This window comes from Rhinopithecus bieti, unplaced genomic scaffold (genome assembly GCF_001698545.2).
Source record: "Rhinopithecus bieti isolate Rb0 unplaced genomic scaffold, ASM169854v2 scaffold_26603, whole genome shotgun sequence".
Lineage (NCBI taxonomy): Eukaryota > Metazoa > Chordata > Mammalia > Primates > Cercopithecidae > Rhinopithecus > Rhinopithecus bieti.
The window spans coordinates 885,428-911,135 of record NW_016812252.1 but is presented as its reverse complement, the minus strand read 5'-3'; the positions used below and the strand labels follow the sequence as shown (position 1 = coordinate 911,135).

General features: G+C 44.3%; 1 protein-coding gene across 7 annotated transcripts in view; it reads right to left on the bottom strand.

Annotated features, from left to right (window-relative positions):
• The window catches only part of NME9 (NME/NM23 family member 9), a 29,413-nt gene extending 14,145 nt beyond the window's left edge, over nucleotides 1–15,268 (bottom strand). Inside the window, exons 1-6 of one of the 7 annotated variants that reach the window (XM_017895831.1) lie at nucleotides 14,583–15,268; nucleotides 14,360–14,396; nucleotides 9,964–10,021; nucleotides 4,592–4,695; nucleotides 3,287–3,358; nucleotides 671–787 (exon numbers count right to left, since the gene is read on the bottom strand). In XM_017895831.1, the coding sequence (XP_017751320.1) occupies nucleotides 671–787; nucleotides 3,287–3,358; nucleotides 4,592–4,695; nucleotides 9,964–10,021; nucleotides 14,360–14,396; nucleotides 14,583–14,776 (582 nt within the window). In that variant the 5' untranslated portion in view covers nucleotides 14,777–15,268. Of the gene's footprint in view, nucleotides 1–670; nucleotides 788–3,286; nucleotides 3,359–4,591; nucleotides 4,696–9,963; nucleotides 10,022–10,126; nucleotides 10,162–14,359; nucleotides 14,397–14,569 lie in introns of those variants that run through there. The other 6 variants (XM_017895834.1, XM_017895833.1, XM_017895835.1 and 3 more) reach the window with 6 other exon arrangements.
• Nucleotides 15,269–25,708: the final 10,440 nt, after the last annotated feature.

Here is a 25,708-nt window from a genome sequence, read left to right as displayed (position 1 = left end):
CCATAAAAATGGAGCTTTGCTATTTGGAATTTGATAAGAAAACTTGAACAATGAACATGGAATGGTGTGGAGTCACATTTGCCAGATGCTCAAAGCACCAGGAAATACCTCTCTACCTATGGTATGTTGATTTTCAAAGGCAGTCAATTATTTGAAGAACTGGCAGTGTTATCATGGAAATAATTTATCAAAATCACAAGCTATGCTGATTCTATTTCTCATGTTAATGACAGACCTTAATTTCTAAGTTAAAGAAATGAGCCCTCTGAGTTCACAAGTAAAACCTTCAGGAATATGAGCCAATGGGTCACTAGGAGAGATTTCACCTCAAGGCTGAGAGGAGCCCAGGATAGCTGACTTCTCCTACCCATCACTCCATTCTGTAACTTGATTTTCATTTCTGAATTCATTGTTAAGAGTTGAAGTGGGAGATGAAAGGGAAATTGATAAAATAAAGTGCTCTGGATGAAAGAGATGGCTTTTATAAGAAGGTTTCAAAATGCACACATATCACCAGGGCACAGTGCTTGAGGAACAGATCCAGGTGAAACTTTTATGAAGCTGTCCACCAACAGCTCCAGGACAGTCGGGTAAGGGGGATGGGGACTGCTGATCTCGCCCTACTAGCGCACTTGTGAGTTAGCTGCTTATAGAAGTGACCTTCAGTTACCACTTTCCGTTCTCTGCCTTCAGCCAGCACTTTCTTTTCGGCCTCCAGCTGGTCTAGGATGGTTTTCTGCAGCAGTGGGGCATTTGCTCCTCTAACCACAGCCACCAGTTCTCCTCCCTAGAATATGTTACAAACAGCATGAAATACTCTTGGCAAATATTAATCTCGTGCAAGAGATCGCGAGAGTGTCTAGGAGTGTGCCCAAGATCAAGGTCCCTCAACCCCAGGCTCATAGCAATGTGCTCACTTCTGCTGCCCTCCCTTGGCCAGGACGCTCTCAGGTCTGCTTCTAGGATTTTTGCTTGTTTGTTTGTTTGTTTGAGATGGAGTCTCGCTCTGTCGTCCCGGCTGGGGTGCAGTGGCGTGATCTTGACTCACTGTAAGCTCTGCCTCCCGGGTTCACGCCATTCTCCTGCCTCAGCTTCCCAAATAGCTGGGACTATAGGCGCCCGCCACCATGCCCAGCTAATTTTTTTGTATGTTTAGTAGAGACGGGGTTTCACTGTATTAGCCAGGATGGTCTTGATCTCCTGACCTCGTGATGCGAGGCCTCCCAAAGTGCTGGGATTACAGGCGTGAGCCACTGCGCCCAGCCAGTCTGCTCCTAGTTTTAAATGATTTCTCTTTTTCTGATCTCTACCTTCTAGGCCATGCCACTCCTTTCAAAGCTTCCTTCAGGGTAACCATCAGTTCATTAAGGGAGGAACAGTACATAGTAAGTTATGAGTGACTAAGTGTGGCTTACACATGACTTACTCATTCAACAAATATTATTGAGCACTTACTATACCAAGCACCAAGGCAGAGGCAAAGAATATAAACATTAAACATGAAAAAACATAGCTGCAGCCTTCATGAATGGGGACTAGAGTGGGGAGAGGGATGACTGGCCATGCCAAAGAAACAATTACAATACTATAATTTCTGTAAGTAATATGGAAATTTATAAGGTGCTTGGAACTTGGGGCAAGAATTGCCAGCATCATCTGAGATGGTCAGGGAAGGCTTCCCAGTCGAGGTGGTATTTGGGATGAACCTGAGTTTCTGCTTTAACTCTTTCAAAAGTCTGTTTGTTTGTTTGTTTGTTTGTTTGTTTGTTTGATGGAGTTTCGCTCTTGTTGTGGCTAGACGAGTTCAATGGCATGATCTCAGCTGACTGCAACCTCTGCCTCCTGGGTTCAAGTGATTCTCCTGCCTCAGCCTCCTAAGTAGCTGGGATTACAGGCACCCGCCACCAGGCCTGGCTAATTTTTGTATTTTTAGCAGAGACGGTGTTTCACCATGTTGGCCAGGCTGATCTCAAACTCCTGACCTCAGGTGATCCGCCTGCCTCGGTCTCCCAAAGTGCTGGGATTACACTTTGGTGTGAGCCACTGCACCTGGCCAAAAGTCTCTACGTTTGTACTCACAAAGAAATGAATCTGGAGAGGGAGAAGTTCACATAGAGTGGGTCCTCCTTCCATTTCCATCCCATCCCTTAGTGGACCACCACGGGGTTGAAGATTGTGGCCCATGTTCCCATACAGCCAAGTAAGATTTATGCTTTAATTGCTCTGGGCTCAGGCAATTAAGCCATTGTGGTCCATTTCTGCAGCTAAGCTCTGATGTCAAGTGTGTCTGGGGCATGCTCATCTCCGCGCTCCTCCCTGCTTCTCCCTCTTTTCCTCCCAATCATGTTATCTCATGTAAGTTCAGTCTCCCTACTAAAATCCAAAGCTCAAATAATGTTTTATCATAAGTTTCCAATTTATAATACTTGCAGTGCTGAGGCCAGGAGGCTGAAGTTTTCAAAATTGAACAACCCTGGCCTGGTGTTCGGAGACCTGGTTGAGTAGATCCTGGTATTCCTGACTCTACAATGAGGGGGCTGGTCTGAGTGAGGAGGTATATCGATCCGTTGCCATCAGAGCCTGGCAGGTGGCCTCAACCTGGGAAGCCAAGTGTGAAACAATGGGCCCTTAGGGGCATGGAGCTGGACCATGGATGTCACACCCAAGGACATCCAAATTATATTTTCAAAACACTGGGCCACTTGACTTTCCTCAATAGTCCCTCTCATTTCTGACTTTCTGTAAACATATCTTCACATTTTATGATTAAATAAGGGTGAATGAAGAGCTTGTCTGCCCCATAAAGGAGTATCTGTTTTTACCAAAAAGTCCCCTTTATGGAGCAAAGGATAGAAATCTTGAAACCCTGTGCTCTGAGAGTGAAGCCTCAAGTCTAGAGTATTCATGAGCCAAAAAGGAGCATGTACATTTGAGGGACTGGTACTCTCTCCCCGTGTACACCAAGTCAGGAAGGCTGCCCCAGCACAGTGACCACCAGGGTGTTGCGTCATCCACCTCCTTGGGCGCAGGGCCCTCAGGTCGCCATCCTAGTCAACAGCTTGTATCACCACTTCAACTTGGGGGTGGGGGTGTCTGTACGTAGCCAACATCATAAAAAAAGACTGGGAGGCATCAGAGAAAACAGCATCACTTGTTTGAATCTGTGAGGCCTCTTGGTGGTTCCCATTAATTCTCCCAAAGATAATTAATGTCAGTGAGATGCTTCTATTTTGAACTCTAATGATGTGCAGTTGTCAAATAGTTCTGGTTCTGAAAATGTACTTACTGCATAAAACAGAAAGGTTGGCTCGCACTTCCCTCGGTACTTTTCGAGGACATCAAGACGATCTGCCTCTGCCTAAAGAAAACCACTATCAGCAGCTACCCTGGGTGCAGGGGGTGCAGGGCCCGATTGATCAGTGCGAAACCACACAGGGAACTGAACACCCCCAGGACTGACTTCCCCAGGTGGAGCCCCGATTTGCTCTCATGCTGTTCCTGCTAATCAGAGCTGTCCTATAAAATTGCAGACATGTACTCTCTTGAAGAATCAAACGAGGAGGAAGCAAGAGTATCTCCTGCCCCACCCAGCTACTGTACCAGTCCAAGGGAGCGCTACTGGCTAATGTCCTTCTGCAGCCATGACTGACAACCGAGGTGAAGGTCCTCAGGCACCGACTTCATTGAGAAACCTGCTGCACATGGGCATAAGAGATCCCCCACACAAGCCCTTCTACAGCACACTCCCTATGGAAGCACCAAGACTGACTGCCAAAGGAGGAACTGCAAAGTCCTTGAAGTCCAACTTCTTGAGTGATTAGTGTAAGTCATATTTTCTCCTGTCTTCACTGCCTATGAACCTCAAACCCATGCAGCATATCAACAGTGTCTGTTGAATACTTCTCTGGAATTTATTCCCATTTCCATACATTCATCCAAATAAATATTTGCTATAAGTTCCCCTTTATGGAGCAGAGGATGGAAATCTGAAAGTGACATTTCAGTCAACAGTGTTCACGAGTCAAGGAGATGCGGCTGGGGTGGTGGCTCACACCTGTACTCCCAACACTTTGGGATGCTGTGGTGGGAGGATTGCTTGAGCCCGGGAGTTCTAGACCAGCCTGGGCAATATAGTGAGACCTTGCCTCTACAAAAAGTTAAAAAATTAGTGAAGCATGGTGGCATGTGCCTATATAGTCCCAGCTAGTTGGGAAGCTGAGGTGGGAGGATCATTTGAGGCTGGGAGGCAAAGGCTGCAGTGGGCCGTGATCCCACCACTGCACTCCAGCCTGGTTGACAGGAGAAAGAAAAAAGAAGAGAGAGAATATGCATTTGAGTGACATGTATTTCTTCTCTTCATATAGCACCAAGAACTGCTCAAGCCAAGAGTGATATAGGGAGGTGGGGTGGGGAATAGGAACCTTCATAGCTAGAGAAATTAGAAAGTATCATGACAGTATCAACAAAAAGTCCACACTGATTCCTTTTAATGATCTGAGAAAGGCCATTCTCACACTTCTCCTTCCTGACTCTTTTAAATTTTAAATTCTTTTACAATATTGTATGACTGTTGGATGAGAGAGAATCTTACTAATGCAAAGTGCAGAAGGTCCAGGCCGACCTCGATCCTCATCTTCTGGAAGAGGCTCACCACAGGTTTGCAGGGGCCACACCAGCCTTGATAGACATCAACAACTGTGTGGAACCAAGAAGCAGGAACATTCAGTAGACACCAGCGCCCACCACACCAGGCAAAATTTATACCTGTACATTCTAACCCTCCTCAAATGGACATTCATTTGCAGGGATATCTAATGGTTAAAGGGATTTACTAACCCATGAGATTGTAAGCAAGTATGGAAACACAGCTAGCCCTCATTCTTATGAACTTGGTATACTGAATTCTAAATACAGTATAAGTATAGCAGAAAATAATTTTCTTAACATGGCTCCTTTATCTTAAGGGTTCTCCAGGCTACATTCAGGGTTAGGCCTAACACAGGGTGGCCCTCAATGATATTGGAATTAGACTGAAAACGTCTATTTTAAAAAGGAGAGGTCACTCACTGTAGGTGACCCAGCAGCACACAATTGACTTTTATGTAATCCTTCGATAATAAACACAGGTTTGACCTTTTCTTCTGATGAATTAAAAGTCACTTTCTTTGGGTGAAGCAGAGTTTTATTTACTTTAGAAAAATCAACATTTTTCTCCCAGAAAGTGAGCCTGATAGACAGCTAGAGAGAAACTTGGATACCTTTTCTTCTTTAGTCCCAATCTATAGTACATGTCAGGGCTGGATGTAGAGGAACCCTCTCATCTGAGTGTTGTGAACCACATGATCTACAGGAAGCTAAGCAAACCAAGCCAACTCCCTTCTACTGGATTTGTGCAGGACCTGCCCCACACGACCATGAAGTGGCAGAAGGGCTAGATGGTGACATACCAGTGGCCGTATTTTAGAGGAGGGATATCTGCCAAAAGGCTTCAACACTCCCAGAGTTCATGCCTGTTCTACACAGGTGAGGATTTCAGTTCAACCGCTAGAGTAGCATAGTCACAGGGAGATAGTGTCAAAATTGCTAATAATTGATTAACTCTGTCAATTTTAATAGCATGCAATTTGTGATTTTACTTAGCGCAGATACACATTTCAAAATTTTCTCATCAAGTGAGAACTATTAATATAATACAATATAAATTGTCATGACTAAAGTTAGTATAGAGACTGGTGGCACTGTACTAACACTGTTCTGTACTAACCAGGGAAGGAAGGCTTCCCATGAAGAGGTGACTTGCACTGGGCATTGTAGAGAGCCCAGGCTTGGATGGGCAGAGATGGAGACTGTGGTGCAAAGGATGGGCAGCCAGGCATAGGTGGCAGACTCAGGGACCCCTGGGCAGCCTGCTGGACCAGACCTGCCTGAGGTGGTGTGGTAGGAAGTGGTGGCAGGGATCACTGGAGGAATCTGGAATGTGGGGCTTGAGGAGCTCTATCCTGAATCACTAGGCAACGAGGATTTACAGTAAGTATTAGAGAGAAGAGGGAGCTAATATCTTGGACTTGCCTGCATCCAGAATTGTAATAAATAAATTTCTGTTCTTTATATACTACCTATCTGTAGTGTCCTGTTACAGTAGCATAAACAGACTAAGCTATTCTGCTTTAGCTGCAAGAGGGCAGGTGCACTTTGCTTTTCTCTAAAAAGCCCAGTGAGATGGATATCATTATTGCACTATCGAGATGAGGAAACTGAAGTTCAAAGAGGTGAAGTCATGGACCTAAGGTAAGAAAGCAAATTCTCAAGCAGTATAGCTTAGTCCATTTATGCTGCTGTAACAGGACACTACAGACTGGGGCAGTTTATAATGAACAGAAACTTATTTCTCATAGTTCTGGAGGCTGGCAAGTCCAAGATCAAAGTGCCAGCAGGTTTGGTTGTCAGGTAAGGGCTGCATCCCTCTGGAGGAGAATTATGCTGTGTCCTCACATGATGGAAGTCAAGGGCAAGAGGAATAAACTCCTGCCATCAAGCCCTTTCATAAGGGCACTTAATGCCACTCATGAAGGACACTACTCTCCTTTTAACGGCCCCACCTCTTAAAACCATTATTTTTGCCATTCAGTTTCAACACCTGAATTTTGAAGGGGGACACATTTAAACCACAGTACAGCAGACTCAAGTTTTAAATCCTGTGTTGCCTGATGCCATAGCCCATGCTCTTTCAACTGCTCCAGGGAAGAAGCAAGATGCATAAATTCAGCAGTGTTCATTGGTTCAGCCAAGTAGCACAATTTTGCAGAATGTGAGAACCCAAGCTGGGTATAGGAGGAATGAGGAAGCCAGACACACAGGTGGCAGAGGGGATAGAATGAAAAGAATGTAGGCAGAATACTAGGGATGAAAATGAAGACAGTGTGAAAAGGACTTCACCTTTGAGCCTGGCAGAGAAAAAGAACTAGCGAGGGGTGGGGAGAGATTGTTGGAGGGGAAAGGAGAACAAACTCAACTCTAAACAGGCTGGGTTTTCAGTACCAACCAGAAAATCTAAGACAAGTGATCACAAAGGCAACCAGACATCGAAGCAGGAGAGTGGGATTTGGGTTCCACAGCATCCAGGTAGAGGATAAAGTTCTGGGCTTTCCTGAAGACAAGAGTTTCACAATTGACAGATTTTAATTTATTTTTTTATTTCAACCTACTACAGTTATGTGGATGATGGCCAAAAAGGGCATTTGGGTCGAGCTAGGAAAATGTCCCTGAAGACTTAGAGGGCCCTGTACACAGGCCCACTGAAAAGGGCAGGTTTAAATCCCAAAGGAAAAAAGTTGGAGCTCAACTCTCTGTGCTGTATTTGTATTGACAGTGCACCTGCCATTGCTACTAGCTTCTCCCTCCCTCTTGACGCCCTGGCTCTGTGAGGAGTGGTGGGCACAAAGGCACCTTCACAAAGTTATGGAGGAAGCGGGGATGGGGGTAGGGGGTAGGAAGGAACAGAGAGGAAGTGTTTGATTTGACTCTGAGTGAGAGGAAGCAAAACAGAGAAGCCACATGGACGGAATGGCAGAGACAAGAAAAAGGTGTGTCTGTGTGTGTGTGCATGTGTGTGTGTGTATGTGTGTGTCTGTGCATGCATGTGTAGGCCTGAAGGGACTTTGGCATGTTGAAAGCAGGTGAAAATGAGCCAGCAGAAGGCAAGTTCCCAAGATGCTGTTGGTTTACTTTGGAAGCAAATTTCTGCTGGCTGGAGAGAGAGAGAAAAACACTTATCTATGTATTTATATGCTCCATATCTATATATTCCTCTAGACTGCCTGATGAGAAGGAGCAAAGAGGAGGTCCTGCTACCTTCAGTCAACAGAGGCCCTTGAAGCATTTAGACCAGGCTTGGCAGAGGGTCAGTGCTCACTGGATGTTAGCTACTATCACAAAGGGTGCTTAGCAAGGTGGCTGGCACACGATACATTCTCAAAAAATTAAGGAATGGTGGTTTTTTCACGGTTGTTAAAGAAATGGAAATAATGATTTGTTTCACCTGGAGTCATGTTCCAGTTGCCCAGACAAGACACATGGACAAATGGTTAAGCCTTGGCACCATCAAAAAGACTTTATAATCCCTCAAACAGTAGAGTGTTTGAGGGATTATATTCACACCCACACGACTGGATCAGCATTTATCTAGTACTCACTCAGCCTCAGTCCCAGGCAAGTCTACTACAGATGTGAGATTAAAAAGCCAATGCTGGCCAGGCGTGGTGGCTCACACCTTAATCCCAGCACTTTGGGAGGCCGGGGTGGGCAGATCATTTGAGGTCAGGAGTTTGAGATCAGCCTGGCCAAGACAGTGAAACCCCGTCTCTACTGAAAATATAAAAATTAGCTGGGTGTGAGAGAATGTGCCTGTAATCCCATCTATTTGGGAGGCTGAGGCAGAAGAATCACTTGAACCCCAGAGACAGAGGTTGCAGTGAGCCAAGATTGCACCACTGCACTTCAGCCTGGGTGACTCAGTCTCAAAAAAAGAAAGAAAAAGCCAATGCTGTTGTGTTTAGAGTCTAGGAGAAAAGCCATGATGGTCTTTCCCTACAGGGGCCACAGCAAGTGGGGTGTGTGCTGGAGGGACTGAGACAGAGACTCACCCCAAGTGCCCTAGGAGCTCCCAGGAGGGACGTGACTACACAGAGGTTCCAGAAAGATTTCATACGAGGAAGCTAATTTTGCACTGGGTCAGGGAATAAGAAAGATTTCTACAGTTGGTGATGGGCCATGATATCCTATCTGGCTTGAATGGGCTTAAATGCTGACGTCATTTGGTAATGGGCAAGCTAAGATCAGATACAAGCACAGTGAGCAGGTATATTCACAGAAAAATTGAGCAGGCACACAGAGAGTAACAGAGCACAGAGATATCTGCAGTGAATGAGAACGAGAAGTAAAGAGTGGGTGACAGCAGGTGGTAGGCAGCCTCTCAGATGTCTGTAATGATCCCCACCTCCTGGTCCTCATGTACTTGTGTAATCCCCTGCCCTGGAGTGTGGGCTGGACCTAGTGACCAGCTTCTAATGAGCAGAGTATGGCAAAAGCAATGGGATATCACTTTCAAGATTAGGCTAACAAAAGGCTGTGACTTCCAACTTGTGCCCTTTCTTAGAGCTCTGTCCTGGGGGAAGCAAGTTACCAGGTTGTGAGTAGCCTCATGGAGAAACCAATGGCAAGAAGTTAATGTCTCTGGCCAACAGCCAGTGAGGACTTGAATCCTTCCTACCAACAGCCTCATGAGTGAGCTTGGAAGTGGATCTTCTTAGGCCTGCCAGTAGCCACACAAAAGAGCTTGGAAGCAAATCTACTACTCGTTGAGCCTTGAGATCCCGTCTGACACCTTAACTACCATGGTGAGACACTCTGAGCCAGAGCTATCCAACTAAGCTGTACCTGAACTCCTGACCCACAGAAACTGGGATAATCAATGTTTGTTGTTTTAAACCACTAAGTTTCTGGGTAAATTGCTAAGCAGCAACAAATAACTGATGCCAGGAGGATGGGGATGAGGAGGCCCATAGACAGTGGCCTGCTGTTTCCTAATGACTGCAGTCCCAGGTTCAAGTCCCAGTGATGCCTGGCTCGCCTTCCATCCTTTTGAGTTCCAAGAGATCCCTGTATTCCCTCCAATGCATTCTCCTTTAGTGCCTGAGGTAATTAGAAGAGGTTTTCTGTTACTTTTAACACCAAACAACCCTGAGTACCGACTCATTTCCTGAACTGAATTTACTGATGTTCAAGCCAGACACGCGCGCACACACACACACACACACACACACACACACACACACATCTGGGTTTTTATGAGGTTCAAGGTAATAGGAAAGTAGTGTTCATTGCAGCCCTTTTCTTCATGGTTCATCACACCATTTAATAATTTAGAAAAGAATGGATCTAAAAAGTTATTTTACTTTGAATTACCAGTTAGTCCTTTGGAACTGAGCATTTCCTCCCAAAGCTCTTGGGTGCTGATGTTGACCTAAAGCCAAAGAGGATCAAATGCTGTATTACTGAGGGCTCAGGCAGGGAAACAATTCAATCTCTTTGCTCTAGATTTCTATCTTTCTATCTCTGAAATACTTACAAGTACAGTTCAAGTTATCCTCTGTCTTCTTTTCTCCTTCCTTTTCTCCCTCCTTCCCTACCCAGAAAAAAACACTATCCTAAGAATAATGTGTACTAGTCTCAGGCATTTAAAAAATAATTTTACATGTTATTTGTCTAGGAACAATATATAAATTGTTTTTGTGTCCTTAAAATGTACATGAATGTATCAAACTTTAGGTCTCATTTTGAAATTTGTGTTTTCACTTAGTATCAGAATTAAGTTGAATTTATTGCCATTCACTCACATTTTTTTTCTTATCCACAGAGTTCTGGTTTTATAAATATGAAATACAAGGAAAAATACATATTATCCCTATTCATTAATGTAAAATTTCTTTTCTTTTTTTTTTTTTGAGATGGAGTCTGGCTCTGTCACCCAGGCTGGAGTGCAGAGGCACAATCTCAGCTCACTGCAACCTCTGCCTCCCAGGTTCAAGCGATTCTTATGCTTCAGTCTCCTGAGTAGCTGGGATTACAGGCCCGCACCATCACACCTGGCCATTTTTGTATTTTCAGTTGAGACCGGGTTTGACCATTTCGTCCAGGCTGGTCTCGAACTCCTGACCTCAAGTGATCTGCCCACCTCAGCCTCCCAAAATGCTGGGATTACAGGTGTGAGCCACAACACCTGGCCAATAGTAAACATTTCTGTATAATGTTTTTTACTGTGAAATAATTTCAAACTTACAGAAAGTGTGCAAGTACAGTATAAACATTCAGGGATTTTTTTTTTTAGGTATTTGGAAGTAAATTACAGCTTGTTATCTCATTACTCCTGAATATATTATTCCTATGTAACACAATACAATAATCAAAATCAGGGGAAAAAAACACTGACATATTTTGAACATTTAATCCTTAGATAGAGTACAACTTTTCCTATTTATCCCATAATGTCCTGAGTAGCAAAGGAGCTAATCAGAAACGTGTGCTAGATTTATTTGTCAAGTCTCTTTAGCCTGGAATAGTTCTTTAGTCTTTCTCTTCTTTTCACAATGTTGACACTTTGGAAAATTACATGCCAGGTGTTTTGTAGAATGTCCCTCAGTTGGGGCTTATGAGATGTTTCTTCCTCATTGGATTCAGACTGTGCATGTTTGGGCTGGTTGAAATTGGCTGGACTGGTTGGAGTGTTGGAGAAGCTGAAGATCATTCCTCTCACTACTCCCTAGCAGGTGAGACACAATTTCCATCTGCCTATTACTGATGTTCACTTTGATCACTAGATTAACATGGTCTGCCAGGCCTGTTGTCTATAAAATTATTCCCTTTTTCTTTGTAATTAACATATTTTTGTGATGAGCTACTTTGAAACGATATAAATTAAAAGACCACACAAATTACTACTGGGTTTTTTGTTTGTTTTTTGAGATGGAGTCTCCCTCTGTCACCCAGGCTGTGGCATGATCAGTGGAGTCAGTGGCATGATCATGGCTCACTGCAACCTCTGCCTCCTGGGTTCAAGTGATTCTCCTGCCTCAGCCTCCCAAGTAGCTGGGATTATAGGTGCCCGCTACCACACCCGGCTAATTTTTTGTATTTTTAGTAGAGACAGGGTTTCACCATGTTGGCCAGGCTGGTTGTGAACTCCTGACCTCAAGTGATCCACCTGCCTGGGCCTTCCAAAGTGCTGGGATTATAGGCATGAGCCAGCACACCTGGCCTACTATTATTCTTAATACCGGTATGCCAAGGTCTATGTCCCTTTAAAAAAGATAGGATGCATTATTGGCAATAAGGGCAAGAAACATGCAACACCTGCTAATCCTCTATTAAAAGCCCCTTTTTTGGCCGAACGTGATGGCTCATGCCTGTAGTCCCAACACTTTGGGAGGCCAGGGCAGGCAGATCACTTGAGGCCAGAAGTTTGAGACCTGCCTGGCCAACATGGTAAAACCCTGCCTCTACTAAAAAAAAAAAAATACAAAAGTTGGCCGGGCGTGGTGGCACATACCTGTTTTCCCAGCTACTCAGGAGGCTGAGACATGAGAATTAGTGAACCTGGGAGGTGGAGGTTGAACTGAGATGAGATCGTGCCACTGCATTCCAGCCTGGGCGACAGGACAGAATGAGACTGTCTCAAAAAAAAAAAAAAAAAAGGATCTCTTTTAAGGAAGCATGCTCCTTACTTTTTTTGTTTCAATGAAAAGTAGAAGAAAAACCCAGAAGAGTCTTCTTGATGCCTTAAATGAAGTAAGAGAGCTGGACTGATACAACCTTGGGCCCACAACTACAGTCCTGAGGAAAGTGATAGAAGCGTTCAGAAGGACCCCCCACCCCTACCCAGAGGCTCAGACTTAAGTCACCAGCAACTCTCTGTGGCCCACCCCTGTCACGGAGTGAGTCCCACCAGCTCTGGGGCCAGGACTCTGGGCAGTTGAAGAATCTCAGCCCTGGGAGCCAGGTAAGAGCGGAACGGTGTGGGAACTATCCGGACTTCACTAAACCTTGCATTTGGTAGGGAATGAATAGGGAATGTGTGGCACCTTTTACCCAGACTGTCCCTTGATGTCCTGTCATTTCTGTCTGTCTCGGTTATAAACGGAACCCTGAATAACCTTGCTGAGAGAGAGGACAAGGTTCCTGGATTGGCTGACTTTAGGCATTGCTTTCGAGGGGTTTACCTTATAGAGAGGTGACCTTTACACAGATGCCTCAGTGTAAGAGGGGAGGGAGGCCACTCACTCTCCTCCCTCAGCAGGAGGGACACTTACTGAGTACTGCATTGTACTCAGAGCTCTGAGTAATACACATGAAAAAATAACAACATTGCTAACAAAAGTTATTACCGCCATAGGAGATCTAGGGCATCAACACATGAAATGAACATAATATGGGGCAATAACATTAGAGACACCACAGACCGCATCAGACCAGCCAGGAAGTGTCTAAAGGAGTCTCATCACAGCTCTGCAGGCGTTAAAGGACAGGTATTATCCCTCCTGTCTACGTAAAAGATACGGAGGCCAGAGGGTTGAGGAAATGAGTCACACAGCAATGAATGGTAGGACCAGTTGCTCAGAATTTACTTCAACCAGAACATTCATATATGAAGTGCTTTCTGACTCTAGAATTCTAGAATATAAAGGCTGGAAGAAGGCCCTTAGGGATAATTCACACAACATCCTCATTCCATAGATGGGCAAGCTATAGCCCAGAGAGGGTATGAGATGTAGTCAAAGACACAGTTGGCTATAGAGGACACAAGAACTACATCAGGTCTTCTGACTTTCAGTCTAAAATCCCACCCCACCCCCCACCCCCCCCACCCCAGCATGGGGTACCCTTAGAATGATGCTGCTTTCCCCTTTCCTCTTTTTAAAACCACTAGACTTTTGAAATCCACATACAAACTATCCTACCGAGGACAATAAGAGAAAAACCCGATGTTTCAAAATCGCTAATGCTCTATTATCTAGGAGGCGCTGTAGCCTTAGTATGCATCTTACTGGGACCAGGTGATGATGAGACATTTTAAAGTTTGTTTTAAAATGTTCCCATGTTACAGATCATCCAGATGGTCTCCTTATGACAAAGCACTCTCTCCCAATTCCAGGGTCTATTCCTGCATGTTTTTATCATCACTTCAGAATCAACCACTGTTTATTGTCCAGAACCAAGAAAAAGAGCAGTTGCTGGCTTCTGAATTCACTTGTCCCACATGCAAATGAAGTAAGGTACTCTATATAACAAATGCCCAGCACATAATATATCTCAAAACATATTTGTTAATAAGTGAAATTTGATGAGAACAGTGGTGAGAAAACTGGGTCTCCACAGAGCACACAGTTACAGACTCATGCCCAAAGCCAAAAGAACCTATACTGTATTCTCTGTGCAAGCTGCAGTTATATTTCAACAACAATAACAAAATAACGGTCACGTCGAGTTATGTTGATTCATATTTTCTTGGTTTGTAGTTTTATTTAACGCATGTTTAGGTTTTATGGTTGTATACGCACTATAAATATAAACAGCTTCTACTCAGTTTTGTTTGCATTAATTTTGTTTGCATAAAATTTGTCATCACTGGGGTTCCAAGATAAGTTTTGGCCCTTTAAGACGGAAGGGTACATCACTCAAGTTTGGGAACACTGTCACATACTGCTAGCAAACAAAATGTCACTTTTATACTACAACCCCGCTCCAATCACCCTCCTCTTCCCCGAGCCCAACCCAGAGCTGGAAGCTAGCGCCCCTTGAGGCTTACCTGCAGGGCAGTTTCCTTCTTCCTGCTGCCCATGGCTCTGCAAAGAAGACGAAGCCCTGTTACCGCGGCCGTGAGCCGTTCCCCCGCAGCCTCGCGACAAACCGCTGCGTGGATCAGCAAGCCCAGAGCCTCCTTCAGATAAGCCCCCCTCCTATGGCCCCCGGCCCCTTTTTAAGACGCTTCTAACTGGCGGCAAATCAACACACTGACACAAAGTGAATACCCCACGAGGAAGCGGAGCCTGCAGTCCGCGGGCTCGTGGCTCGCCGGGCGGTTTTCTGGGGATCTGCAAAGCCCCCTCCCCACCCCGGAGCCGGCCAGGGGGCTCCCGCAGAGGCCGGAGTCAGTGCGCGGGGCGCGGTGCAGCCTGCCGGGCACAGGGTCGCCGGTCGAGGAATTCGGACCAAAAAACGACATGGGACCCTGTCATCCCTGCTGTTCTTATGGATTACTGGGAAACTGAGCCACTGCGAACGACAGGTACACGATCTTCGATGCGCCCGGAGTCACCAACCGAGTCTGCAGCGACCTAGCCGCGGTCGTCATGGCAACCTGGCCCCCCTGCCAGGCCTGCTAGGAAAGCCGGCGGACACGTAAGCCACGCCCACTCTGGGCCCAACGCAGTCTCTTCGCGGAGACTCTGAACCCAGCCAGCGAGAGGCAGGAGGGAGTCCCGCCCCTTGCCCTCCATATCGGACTATGGGAATCCACTCATTGGCTGCAGCGTTTGTCAGCGTCTGGAGGCTTTGAACCCACCAGGCAAAGACCCAGTGCATCTGTGCGTTGCACAGTCGCATCTGTGAATCCCTGCATCCCTCCTGCCCCGCCTGCCAAGACTACTGTGCAGCTTTTCTACCATCACATACCGGTATAATGTGTGCAAGGTAGGGGGCGTCTCCAGGTTTTAAGGGGTCTACAAGCGTTCTCTTTAAGACAAAGAATATGAAATTACAAATTCAAAATTAGATATGAAAGTCAACTGAGACACATACAAAACAGTTACAAACATTGTAAATATTAATCCAACTCTATGAATAACCACTTTAAATGTGAATAACCTGATTACACCAATTAAAAGAGAGATTGTCAGAGTGGATTTCAAAAACAAACAAAGCCCAGCTATGTGTTATCCACAAGAAAATACATTAAAAGCAAAAAAATAGAGATAGCTATACCAGGCTGACACTAACTAAAAAAATAGCTGAAGTAGCTATGTTAATTTCAAGAAAAGCAGACTTCAGAACAAGGAAATTTATCAAGTATAAACAGGGACATTACATAAAGTTAAAGGGATCAATTATTTGGGAAGACATAACAATACTTAATATGTATGTACTTAAAAACAGAGCACCGAAATATGTGAGGCAAAAAAAGATAAAACTGCAAGGAAAAATAGGTAAACTCACTATTATAATAGAATATTTTAATACTATTTTAAAATACCATTAAAATATTTTGATACCATTTTAATACAATCCAGCAAGCAGCAAATGAGCAAGGATATAGTTGAACTGAAAAAATCAATCAAATTGATCTAATTGACATTTATACAATACTTAATTCAACAACAGCGGAATATAGATTCTTTCTCAAGCTCACATGGGACATTCACTGAGATAGACCACAATCTAGGCCATAAAACATAGCTTAACAAATTTAAAAGGATAGAACAAAGTATGTTCTCTGACTATAATAGAATTAAACTAGGAATCAATCACAGCTGATGAAAGAAATCTCAAAGATTTAAATAGATGAAGAAATATTCCATGTTCATGGATAGGAAGAATTCATATTGTTAAGATATGAATTCTTCCCAAGTGAAGCATACACCAAATGATTTCCATCCAGGGAGTGCTGATACCCTGCTTGGCCATAAGGTACCCAGCAACCCTCTGTGAAGTACAGGGTGATGGATATACTGGAGACTGAGCATCTTCCTACCTGTCATCCTGTATTCTCCCACTTCAGCTCTGAATCCACCTACTCTTTTCTTGCATTCAGTCCCATGGCAATATTCAGTTCCATGATAATATTACTCAGAGCCACAGTCACTCCTTAAGACACTGCATTGCAAACTGAGTTGATTAGATGCAAATCATGTTCATTGCCACAAGATGGTGGTTGCTCAAGCTCTTGAATGGTGTGGAATCTCCCTTAGAATTTAGTTTCCAAAATAAAATTCAAATCAGATGCTAAACTCCTCCTGCCAGCACACGGAAAGATAGTGATGTTTATTCTTTCTGAAAGGGTTAAATTTCTTACCATGTGGTCTCTATTACAAAATGTACTCACATCTTTGCCAGGCTAGACCTCAGAAACAAATTTAGGTAAACCACATGTCCCCAGTTTGCCGGGACACCCCCACTTTTCACCTGTTGTCCCCTGCAATTATTAATAGCAACCCCTCTCACTTTCAAAAGTGTACAGTTTGGGTTGGGTGCAGTAGCTCACGCCTGTAATCCCAGCACTCTGGGAGGCCGAGGCAGGTGTATCACTTGAGGTCAGGAGTTCGAGACCAGCCTGGCCAACATGGTGAAACCCTGTCTCTACTAAAAAAAATATCAAATAGCCGGGCATGGTGTTGCATGCCTATAATCCCAGCTACTTGGGAAGCTGAGGCAGGAGAATTGCTTGAACCCGGAAGACGGAGGTTGCAGTGAGCCAAGATCGTACCACTGAACTCCAGCCTGGGCAACAGAACAAGACTCCGTCTCAAAGAAAAAAAAAATATAGTTTGGACAACATGAAACCTCATCAGTTTTTTCCCAAATGAATCACCTCGGGTCTCTCCTGCTTTTTAATAAAACTTCCATCTTTTACATGTTTTGTGACATGGGTCAATGGTTTTTTGTTTTGTTTTGTTTTCTGTTTTTTTTTTTTTGTTATTGTTGTTTTTTGAGACAGAGTCTCGCTCTGTCGCCTAGGCTGGAGTGTGGTGGCGCGATGGCTCGGCTCACTGCAACCTCTACCTCCTGAGTTCAAGCAATTCTCCTGCCCCAGCCTCCCGAGTAGCTGGGACTACAGGCATGTGCCACTATGCACAGCTAATTTTTGTATTTTTAGTAGAGACGGGGTTTCACCATGTTGGTTGGCCAGAATGGTCTCCATCTCTTGACCTCGTGATCCACCTGCCTCGGCCTCACAAAGTGCTGGGATTACAGGCATGAGCCACCGCTCCCAGCTGGGTCAATGTTTTTATTTATTATCCAAAAGTCAGATTTTTTTCCAAATGTATCTATTTTTAATCAGCCCTTCCCTCAGTGATGTACTTTTTTGTTTGTTTTATTTTAATGCAAAGCCTGCTAACTTTAAGGGCTACTGAGATGTTTTAGAGTTCGAAAGATTAAAAACCAAACTCTTCCTCCAGCAACTCATGTTTATTGCCACAAGGTGGTGGTTTACTCAAAGGAAACCCTTCTGAGACCCAAATTGGACACTAGGAGCATTTTCTTTATCAAAATACTTCAGAACTGATGTGACTCTGTAAAACAAGGATGACCCTCCTCACTTTAAGAGGAAATCATAGACCAAAGCAGGCTGTATTTCCTCAGATACCTTCCCGTTTTTCATCGTAGAAGATAAGAATGTATATACACATCTTCATCTAACCTGACTCCTCTCTCCTTCCAGGTGTAATGTCTTCTTTTTTCAACAAGTAACAGTAGGTCCCTCCTGTACCTTGCTCTGAGGAAGGCAGCCGGGAGTGGTAGAACTGGCAGCTTTAGGGTCAGACAGATGTGGGCTGGATCACAGGTACACCTACTACCTGTCTAAGCTTGGTTGAAGCTACTTCAGTTTATTCAGTCAGTCTTAGTTTCCTCATCTTTAATTTTTTTTTTTTTAAGAAATGGGGTCTTGTTATGTTGCCAGGTGCCTGGAACTCCTATATTCAAACAGTCCTCCCACTTCAGCCACCCAAGCAGCTGGGACTACAGGTGCCCACCACCATGCCCAGCTTGTTTCCTTATCTTTAAATAGGGAAATAAGACCTACCTTTCAGGAATGTTGTGGAGAGCGGTAATGTGTTTCAAAATTTCTTGACATTAAAACCAGTATTATTGTTGTTGTTGTGAAGGTATCATCAACCCTTTCCACAGTATAGAAACGTGTTGGGTAGCAGCTTCCCAGTCAAGGATCACAAGCCATAAGTCCCCAGGAGGTTCATCCAAGTTGTTGTGTGGATCAATATTTTAATTCCTTTTTATTACTTTGTATTCCATGGTCTCAGTGTATCACCGTTTGTTTCAAATTAATATTTGAGGTTTTTTATTTCCCCATATGGATTTCTGGTTGCGTAAGCACCATTTGTTGAGAAGACTTTCCTTTTCTTCACTGGATTGATTTGATGTCTTTGTCAAAAAACAATTGGTCATATAAATGTGAGTTTCCTTCAGGATTCTCTAGTCGATTCCGCTGATCTAGTTGACCATCCTTATACCAGTACTTGATTACTAGTTGTATAGTAAGTCTTAAAATCAGGTAATCTAAGTCATCCAGCCTTGTTTTTCTTTTTCAAAATTTATTTGTCTATTTTAAGTTATTTATAAGTCTATTTTAAGTTATTTTAAGTTGTTTACTTTCATACAAATCCTAGAGTCAATCTGTTAATATGTCTTTAAAAATGCTCTTGGAAATTTAATTAAATTGCATTGAACCTAAAGACTGACTTAGGAAGAATTGACATCTTAATGATGTGTAGTCTTCCAGTCTATAAAGAGGATGTGTGTTCCATTTATTCTTTTTTTTTTTTTTTTTGAGACAGAGTCTTGCTCTGTCGCCCAGGCTGGAGCGCAGTGGCCAGATCTCAGCTCACCGCAAGCTCCGCCTCCCGGGTTCACGCCATTCTCCTGCCTCAGCCTCCCGAGTAGCTGGTACTACAGGCGCCTGCCACCTCGCCCGGCTAGTTTTTTGTATTTTTTAGTAGAGACGGGGTTTCACCGTGTTAGCCAGGATGGTCTCGATCTCCTGACCTCGTGATCCGCCCGTCTCGGCCTCCCAAAGTGCTGGGGTTACAGGCTTGAGCCACCGCGCCCGGCCTCCATTTATTCTTTAACTTCAGCAATGTTTTATAGTTGTTGAACCAATCTTGCAAGTCATTTGTATTTATTAATGCTATTATTAATGAAATTGACTTTCAAAATTTATTACCAATTTTGTGCTGCCAGTACATAGAAATACACCTGATTTTTTGTATATTGACTTTGTATTCTGAGATCTTGCTAAACTCACTTATTAGTGCTAGTAGTTTCTTTGTTGATTGTGAAGGTAACTGTGAAAACACAAGAGAGTGAGCCATAAAATGGAAGCAGCCAGTCTGAGCCTACCAACCTGCTTTGGACTGTGTTGCAGTTTCTTCATGTCGTAGTAGTCACTGAAGGTTACAATCAAACTGCTCATCTGCATTGTGAGTCCCTGTAGGGCAGGTTGTCCCTGCTACTTCCTAGTGAACCTTTTATAATGAACCTCAGGTTTCCGTCATGACCTGAACGAATGAGCCCTATGCTGCCCACCGTTCACGCTTAGTGAGAAGTCAGAGGAGATGACAAGGAGACTTCTACATGTTGTAAAGGAATCTGACCATAGGTCCCTCCTGTTGACAGATGTTTCTCCATGGGTCTCTCATGTTTCTGCATATTTTTCAAGCAGAGGCACTGACTGCTTTATTCCCAGCTACCTCTTCAGGAATGTTTATGTAGTGAACAGCCTTGGAAGACAGAGGTAGTACCTCCTTCTAAAGCAAAGAAAAGGTTTGTTTACAGCCTTGGAACTTAGAGATAGTGTCTCTTTCTGTAGAAAGCATACTTAACTCTTCAGTGTAAAAGCTTTGGTTTCTTGAAGCTAGGATTCTTCTCCTGTAACACAAGGTGTCACCTGGCCCTCTCTGCATTGTCCTATGGGAATCAGTTCAGGAAACCTATGCAAAAATGCTAATACTTTGGTTATTGCTATTGCTTTGAATAATAAACTGTCCTTCATCTCTGACCCAGGAGCGACTTATATATTCTTTCACCATCACGATTATGGAAGAATAACTTGTAAGCTTGCAAGGAGGGTAAAATCTCAGATGATTTACAGTTCTTGACACCTCCCTAGAGGTAACAAACTTTGCCCTTGATTGTTGAGGCTCCTAGAGAGCATGTTCGTCCAACCACCCATTAGAACTCCTTGCCCATACACCTGAAACTTTTGAGGCAGAGCTAGATTTCAGTCAAGCTACAAAGACCTCATTATCAAGGACCACACTCCTCCAGTGTTTCACCCGAAGTTTCCTGAATGGCTGCCCTGGAGATTTGAGGGCTTAATGCTAAAAGGCCTTAAGCATTTAGAGATCTCTAAACATCACTAATATTTAACTCAAAGATTTGTGTGCATTTTGGAATACAACATACCACAACCATATTTGTTTTAATGTAAAAATAACACTTTAAAATTCTAGCCATCAGGGATTTTAAAAGTGTTTTCTAACTGTCTTGTTTGTTAAGACAGTTGACGTGATGCTACTGGATGATGCTACTAGATTTCAAAAAATTGGGCTACGTTAAAACAAGCAAGCCCTGCATTTCAAATTTGGCATCCAGGCAATTTTTCTTTCTTTGACTTGGTATTACAATATTTCAAGTACTAAAACTCATGAAAACATGTGACCACAAATGAAGATCATTTTTCCATTGTTTTACAAACTGGGGCTTGGTTACTGAGAGGAGACGCTCAGGAAGCTGGCCCCAGGCTGTGGGTGGCAGAATGTCATTGTATCTCCTGTTGAGAGGTCGCATTGCTCCTGTGGCAGGGAATGACTCTTACCTAAACTGCTGCTTTTGTTTTCTTTAGGTCTCATTCTGTCACCCAGGCTGGTGTGTGGTGGCCCAATCATCATTGCTCACTGCAGCCTCAAACTCCAGGACTCAAGCAATCCTTTCACCTCAGCCTCCCAAGTAGTGAAGCTACAGGCACATGACACCGTTCCCAGCTAATTTTTAAATTTTTTGTGGAGACAGGCTTTTGCTGTGTTGTCCAGGCTAGTCTCAAACTCCTGGGCTCAGGCGGTCCTCCCACCTTGACCTCCCAAAGTGCTGAAACAGCTCCGTTGTCTGGGGATTTATTTACCTGTGGTACTTTGTCTCACGCCGAGAAATGGGTTTAGGAGTGGAAAGTTTAACAGACTAAGAAGAAGAGAAAGAGAACTTCCTCATACTGAGAAAGCAGGTCTCCCAAGAGGGGGTCTTTGGTTTAGGGTGGAATGCGATCAATTTTGTAAAGAGGCTTGAGGAGGCAGTGATTGATTTACATAGGGCCTAGGGGATTGGTTTGACCAGGTGTGCCATTTTACAGAGCCCACGAAAAGACTGGCACTTCTGCCACCGTCTTTTATTATGCAAATGCAGCTTCTACCTGGCGGTCACCATGACACCAGCACACTTGGTTTTACCTGGATGGTGCCATGACACCCGCATAAATAGTGACAAGGAAAAGGGAGTGGGAACCGCAATATTGGGGGGACCTGGCTCTTAGCCACCTGCATTTACATATGCATATCTATGCTTGCAGCCTGACCTTCCGGCTGTTTTTTGTTAGACATGGTTTGGGGACTGCTTTTTATTAAAGGAAAATTCCACCAAGCCTTTCTAGCTGCCTAAAAATAATTTCTTAATAACTCCTATATTACTGGGATTATAGGTGTGAGCCACGATGCCTCGCCCAAGGTCAGCTTTTTATCAGCTTCCGGGAAATGTTATTAAAGGCTTTTCTTTTCAATGAAGAAAGATGTCTAATGCTTTAAAAATGATTTTTTACCCTCCACACTGTCATTTTTATCAAATGTAAGTTTTTTGTTTTTTGTTTTTTTGAGACAGTCTTGCTCTGTGGCCCAGGCAGTGGTGCGATCTTGGCTCACTGCAACCTCCACTCCCCGGAGATTCTCCTGCCTCAGCCTCCCAAGTAGCTGGGACTACGGGTGTATGCCACGACGCCTGGCTAATTTTTGTATTTTTTTTTTAGTACAGATGGGGTTTCACTATGTTGGCCAGGATGGTCTTGAACTCTTGACCTCAAGTGATCCACCTGCCTCGACCTCCCACAGTGCTGGGATTACAGGCATGAGCCATCATGCCCAGCCTGAAAATGTAAGATTTTGAGTAAATGTAAGTTACTCAAAAGACCCGTAGTCCTTTTCACCCAGCTCCCCAAAAATTGGGGAATTGGCCAGAATAAATAGTTTTGTTATTTTAGTTCAGATGACCATAGATTTGCCATCCAAAAAGCTAACTGTCTCCCACCCGCAGCCAGGCACAGTACTAGTTGTGCGGGCCAGAGACAACAGCAGTAACTCATTCTCTAGCAGTCACCCACCCTATACATGTCTTTTTACTTGAGCATGTCTACCAGCAAGTGCTCAGAAGTCTTAGTCCATTTTGTGTTGCTTATACATGAAGCTGAGTAATTATAAAGAAAGGAGGTTTATTTGGCTCACAATTCTGCAGACTCTGCAAGGAGAATGTTGCCAGCATCTGCTTCTAATGAGGGCCTGAGGCTGCTTCCACTCATGGCAGAAGGCAAAATGAAGCTGGATATGCAGATCACATGGTGAGAGAGAAAGCAAGAAAGAGTACAGAGGAGGAACTGAGCTCTTTCCAACAACCAGTTATCATGGGAACTAAGAGTGAAAATTCACTCATTCCCTTGAGATTGGCATTAGGCCATTCACAGGAATCTGCCCCTGTGATCCAAACACCTCTTACCTGGCCTCACCTTCAACACTGGGGATCAAATTTCAACATGAGACTTGGTGGGGCCAAACAAACCACATCCAAACCATAGCATCAGGGCACTCCAAATTACCAAGTCTTTATGTCACTCACTGAATGTTAACTCTGGGATTTCATGAAAAAAACATGACAATGATTGAGAGAAAAACAGGAGGTGCTTGATTTGGTTTGTATCTGCATGTAACAAAACCACTGACAAGCATAAAATTTCAAAACTTTATTCTTTTAATTCATTGAGTAAAAACAACACTCCAGGAAAATGAACCAAGTAATAAATAGCCTGTGATTGGCCCCGAAGGCTCACCCATGTGCCATACCTGGATGTGACAAGCTCAGGCTCTGGGAGGTCTGCCCTGGTCTGCACATGTGCAGTGCTTAAGACCATGGAGGAGGCGTGGGACTTCTTTGATCCACTGCAGCTCCTGCCTCCCCACGTCATTTAGTTACCAGAAAAAAATGACTAGTTTATTAATACTCCAAACATAGTAGCCGTATTAGAATATGCGTCCACTTTAGTGGCTGGGCCTGGGTCCTCTTCCCTTTTCAACTTTATTTCCCAGCATGAAGGGCGAAGTTATACAATCCTAGAGAAGACTTGCTCCTGAGAACAGACACGGGGAGAAAAACCAAGCCTAGTCATGAGTAGGATCTGGACAAAGATGTCTAAGAATTAGGACCTTAGCCCACATGCAGGTTCAGCCTGCGGCTTCAGGGGAATGAACATACTGTACCGGAAGTCTGCCCTGATCACTCCGTGACCTTGGGCAGAATTATGCATGGAATCCATGCAGAGGCATTGTATCAGACCCAATTTATTGGGCCCATCTGCTCCCCAGGGCTTGCACCACTTATGCAATTGAGCCACAGCTGCTACTACCAACGCCTCATCTCCTAACACCACCAGCTGTCCCAGCCTTCACTAGGATGAGATCCCAGCCCTGGCAGGGCCTCCATTGTTCTTACTGAAGCAGGAGTTGCAGCAGATCTTGCCACAAGCCTTGGCTGATCAGACCCATGAACCTCTGGGCATTCCCACCACCTCCTAAGGCGGGCGAAGCACCACCGCACAGAATCTAGGTCCCTCTGTGGCTGCCTGGAGAAGCTAATGATACAGCCTGGAAGTGGAGTGAGTGCATCCTGGGAAGGACTTTGACCCGTGAGAGACATAAGACAGGAAGGAGATAAACTCCTCTCCCTAATGAAACTACTGTAGTGCTCAGTGGTTTCAGATGTCTTGCATGACAGACCAAAAGGACGCATTTTTTGATAAGGTTATGGTCAACCTAGTTAGTGCACCATCTTTCATTTGCTTCCCCACCTTTCCTGCCTCACCTCCCTTTTCCTCTCACTTTTGCTGTCCTGGGATTGTACCTTCCTCCAATAAAGTGTTAGTATATGCGCTTTGCACAGGCCGTTTTCTAAGGAACCCAAGCTAAGACAATCCCCTTTCCTACTCTTATTCTGCACTAATGCCCCATAGGAAAACCTTCTAATGTTTCTTTTTTTTTTTTTTGAGACGGAGTCTCGCTCTGTCGCCCAGGCTGGAGTGCAATGGCCGGATCGCAGCTCACTGCAAACTCCGCCCCCCGGGTTTATACCATTCTCCTGCCTCAGCCTCCCAAGTAGCTGGGACTACAGGCGCCCGCCACCTCACCCGGCTAGTTTTTTTGTATTTTTTAGTAGAGACGGGGTTTCACCGTATTAGCCAAGATGGTCTCGATCTCCTGACCTCGTGATCCGCCCGTCGTCTCGGCCTCCCAAAGTGCTGGGATTACAGGCTTGAGCCACCGTGCCCGGCAAAAACCTTCTAATGTTTCTAGGTATTTCCTTGTTTGTATACATATTTGCAAAATATTTTTTGTTGTATGTGTTGTATGTAAAATTTACATAGGGGTTATTGTGTTATACACTTTATTTCTCATTCTTTCTTTTTCAACCATCCCAGTGTTTTTAAGATCCATACATGTTGCTATGTGTGAACATTTGGTCCAGGTGCTGCCTGGTACTTCATGGCAAGCACTCACCACATCTTCCCTATCCACTCCCCAGTGATAAACATCAAGATTGTTTCTAAATCTACCACCTCAAACAATGCTATTCAGCTTAAACATTATTTGAAACTCTCAGCCATGCACTGCGGCTCACACCTGTAATCCCAGCACTTTGGGAGGCCGAGGCGGGTGGATAGCTTGAGGCCAGGAGTTCAAGAGCAGTCTGGCTAATGTGGTGAAAACCTGTCTCTACTAAAAATACAAAAATTAGCCAGGCGTTGTGGCTCATACCTGTAATCCCAGCTACTTGGGAGGCTGAGGCAAGAGAATCTCTTGAACCCGGGAGAAAGAGGCTGCAGTGAGCTGAGATCACGCCCCTGCACTCCAGCCTGGAAGACAGAAAAAAAAAAAAAAAAAAAAAAAAAAAAACCCAAAAAACTCTCATTCCACCTGGTTTCCCAAATTAAGCTGTGGCCGGTTCCATTTCCTATCAGTAAATTCAGAAATTTCTCGATTAATTACTGTTTCTCACCACCCACCCCCAACACACCCTTTTGTTGGAGTTACCTTGCAGTTATATACCTAATGCCAGTGCA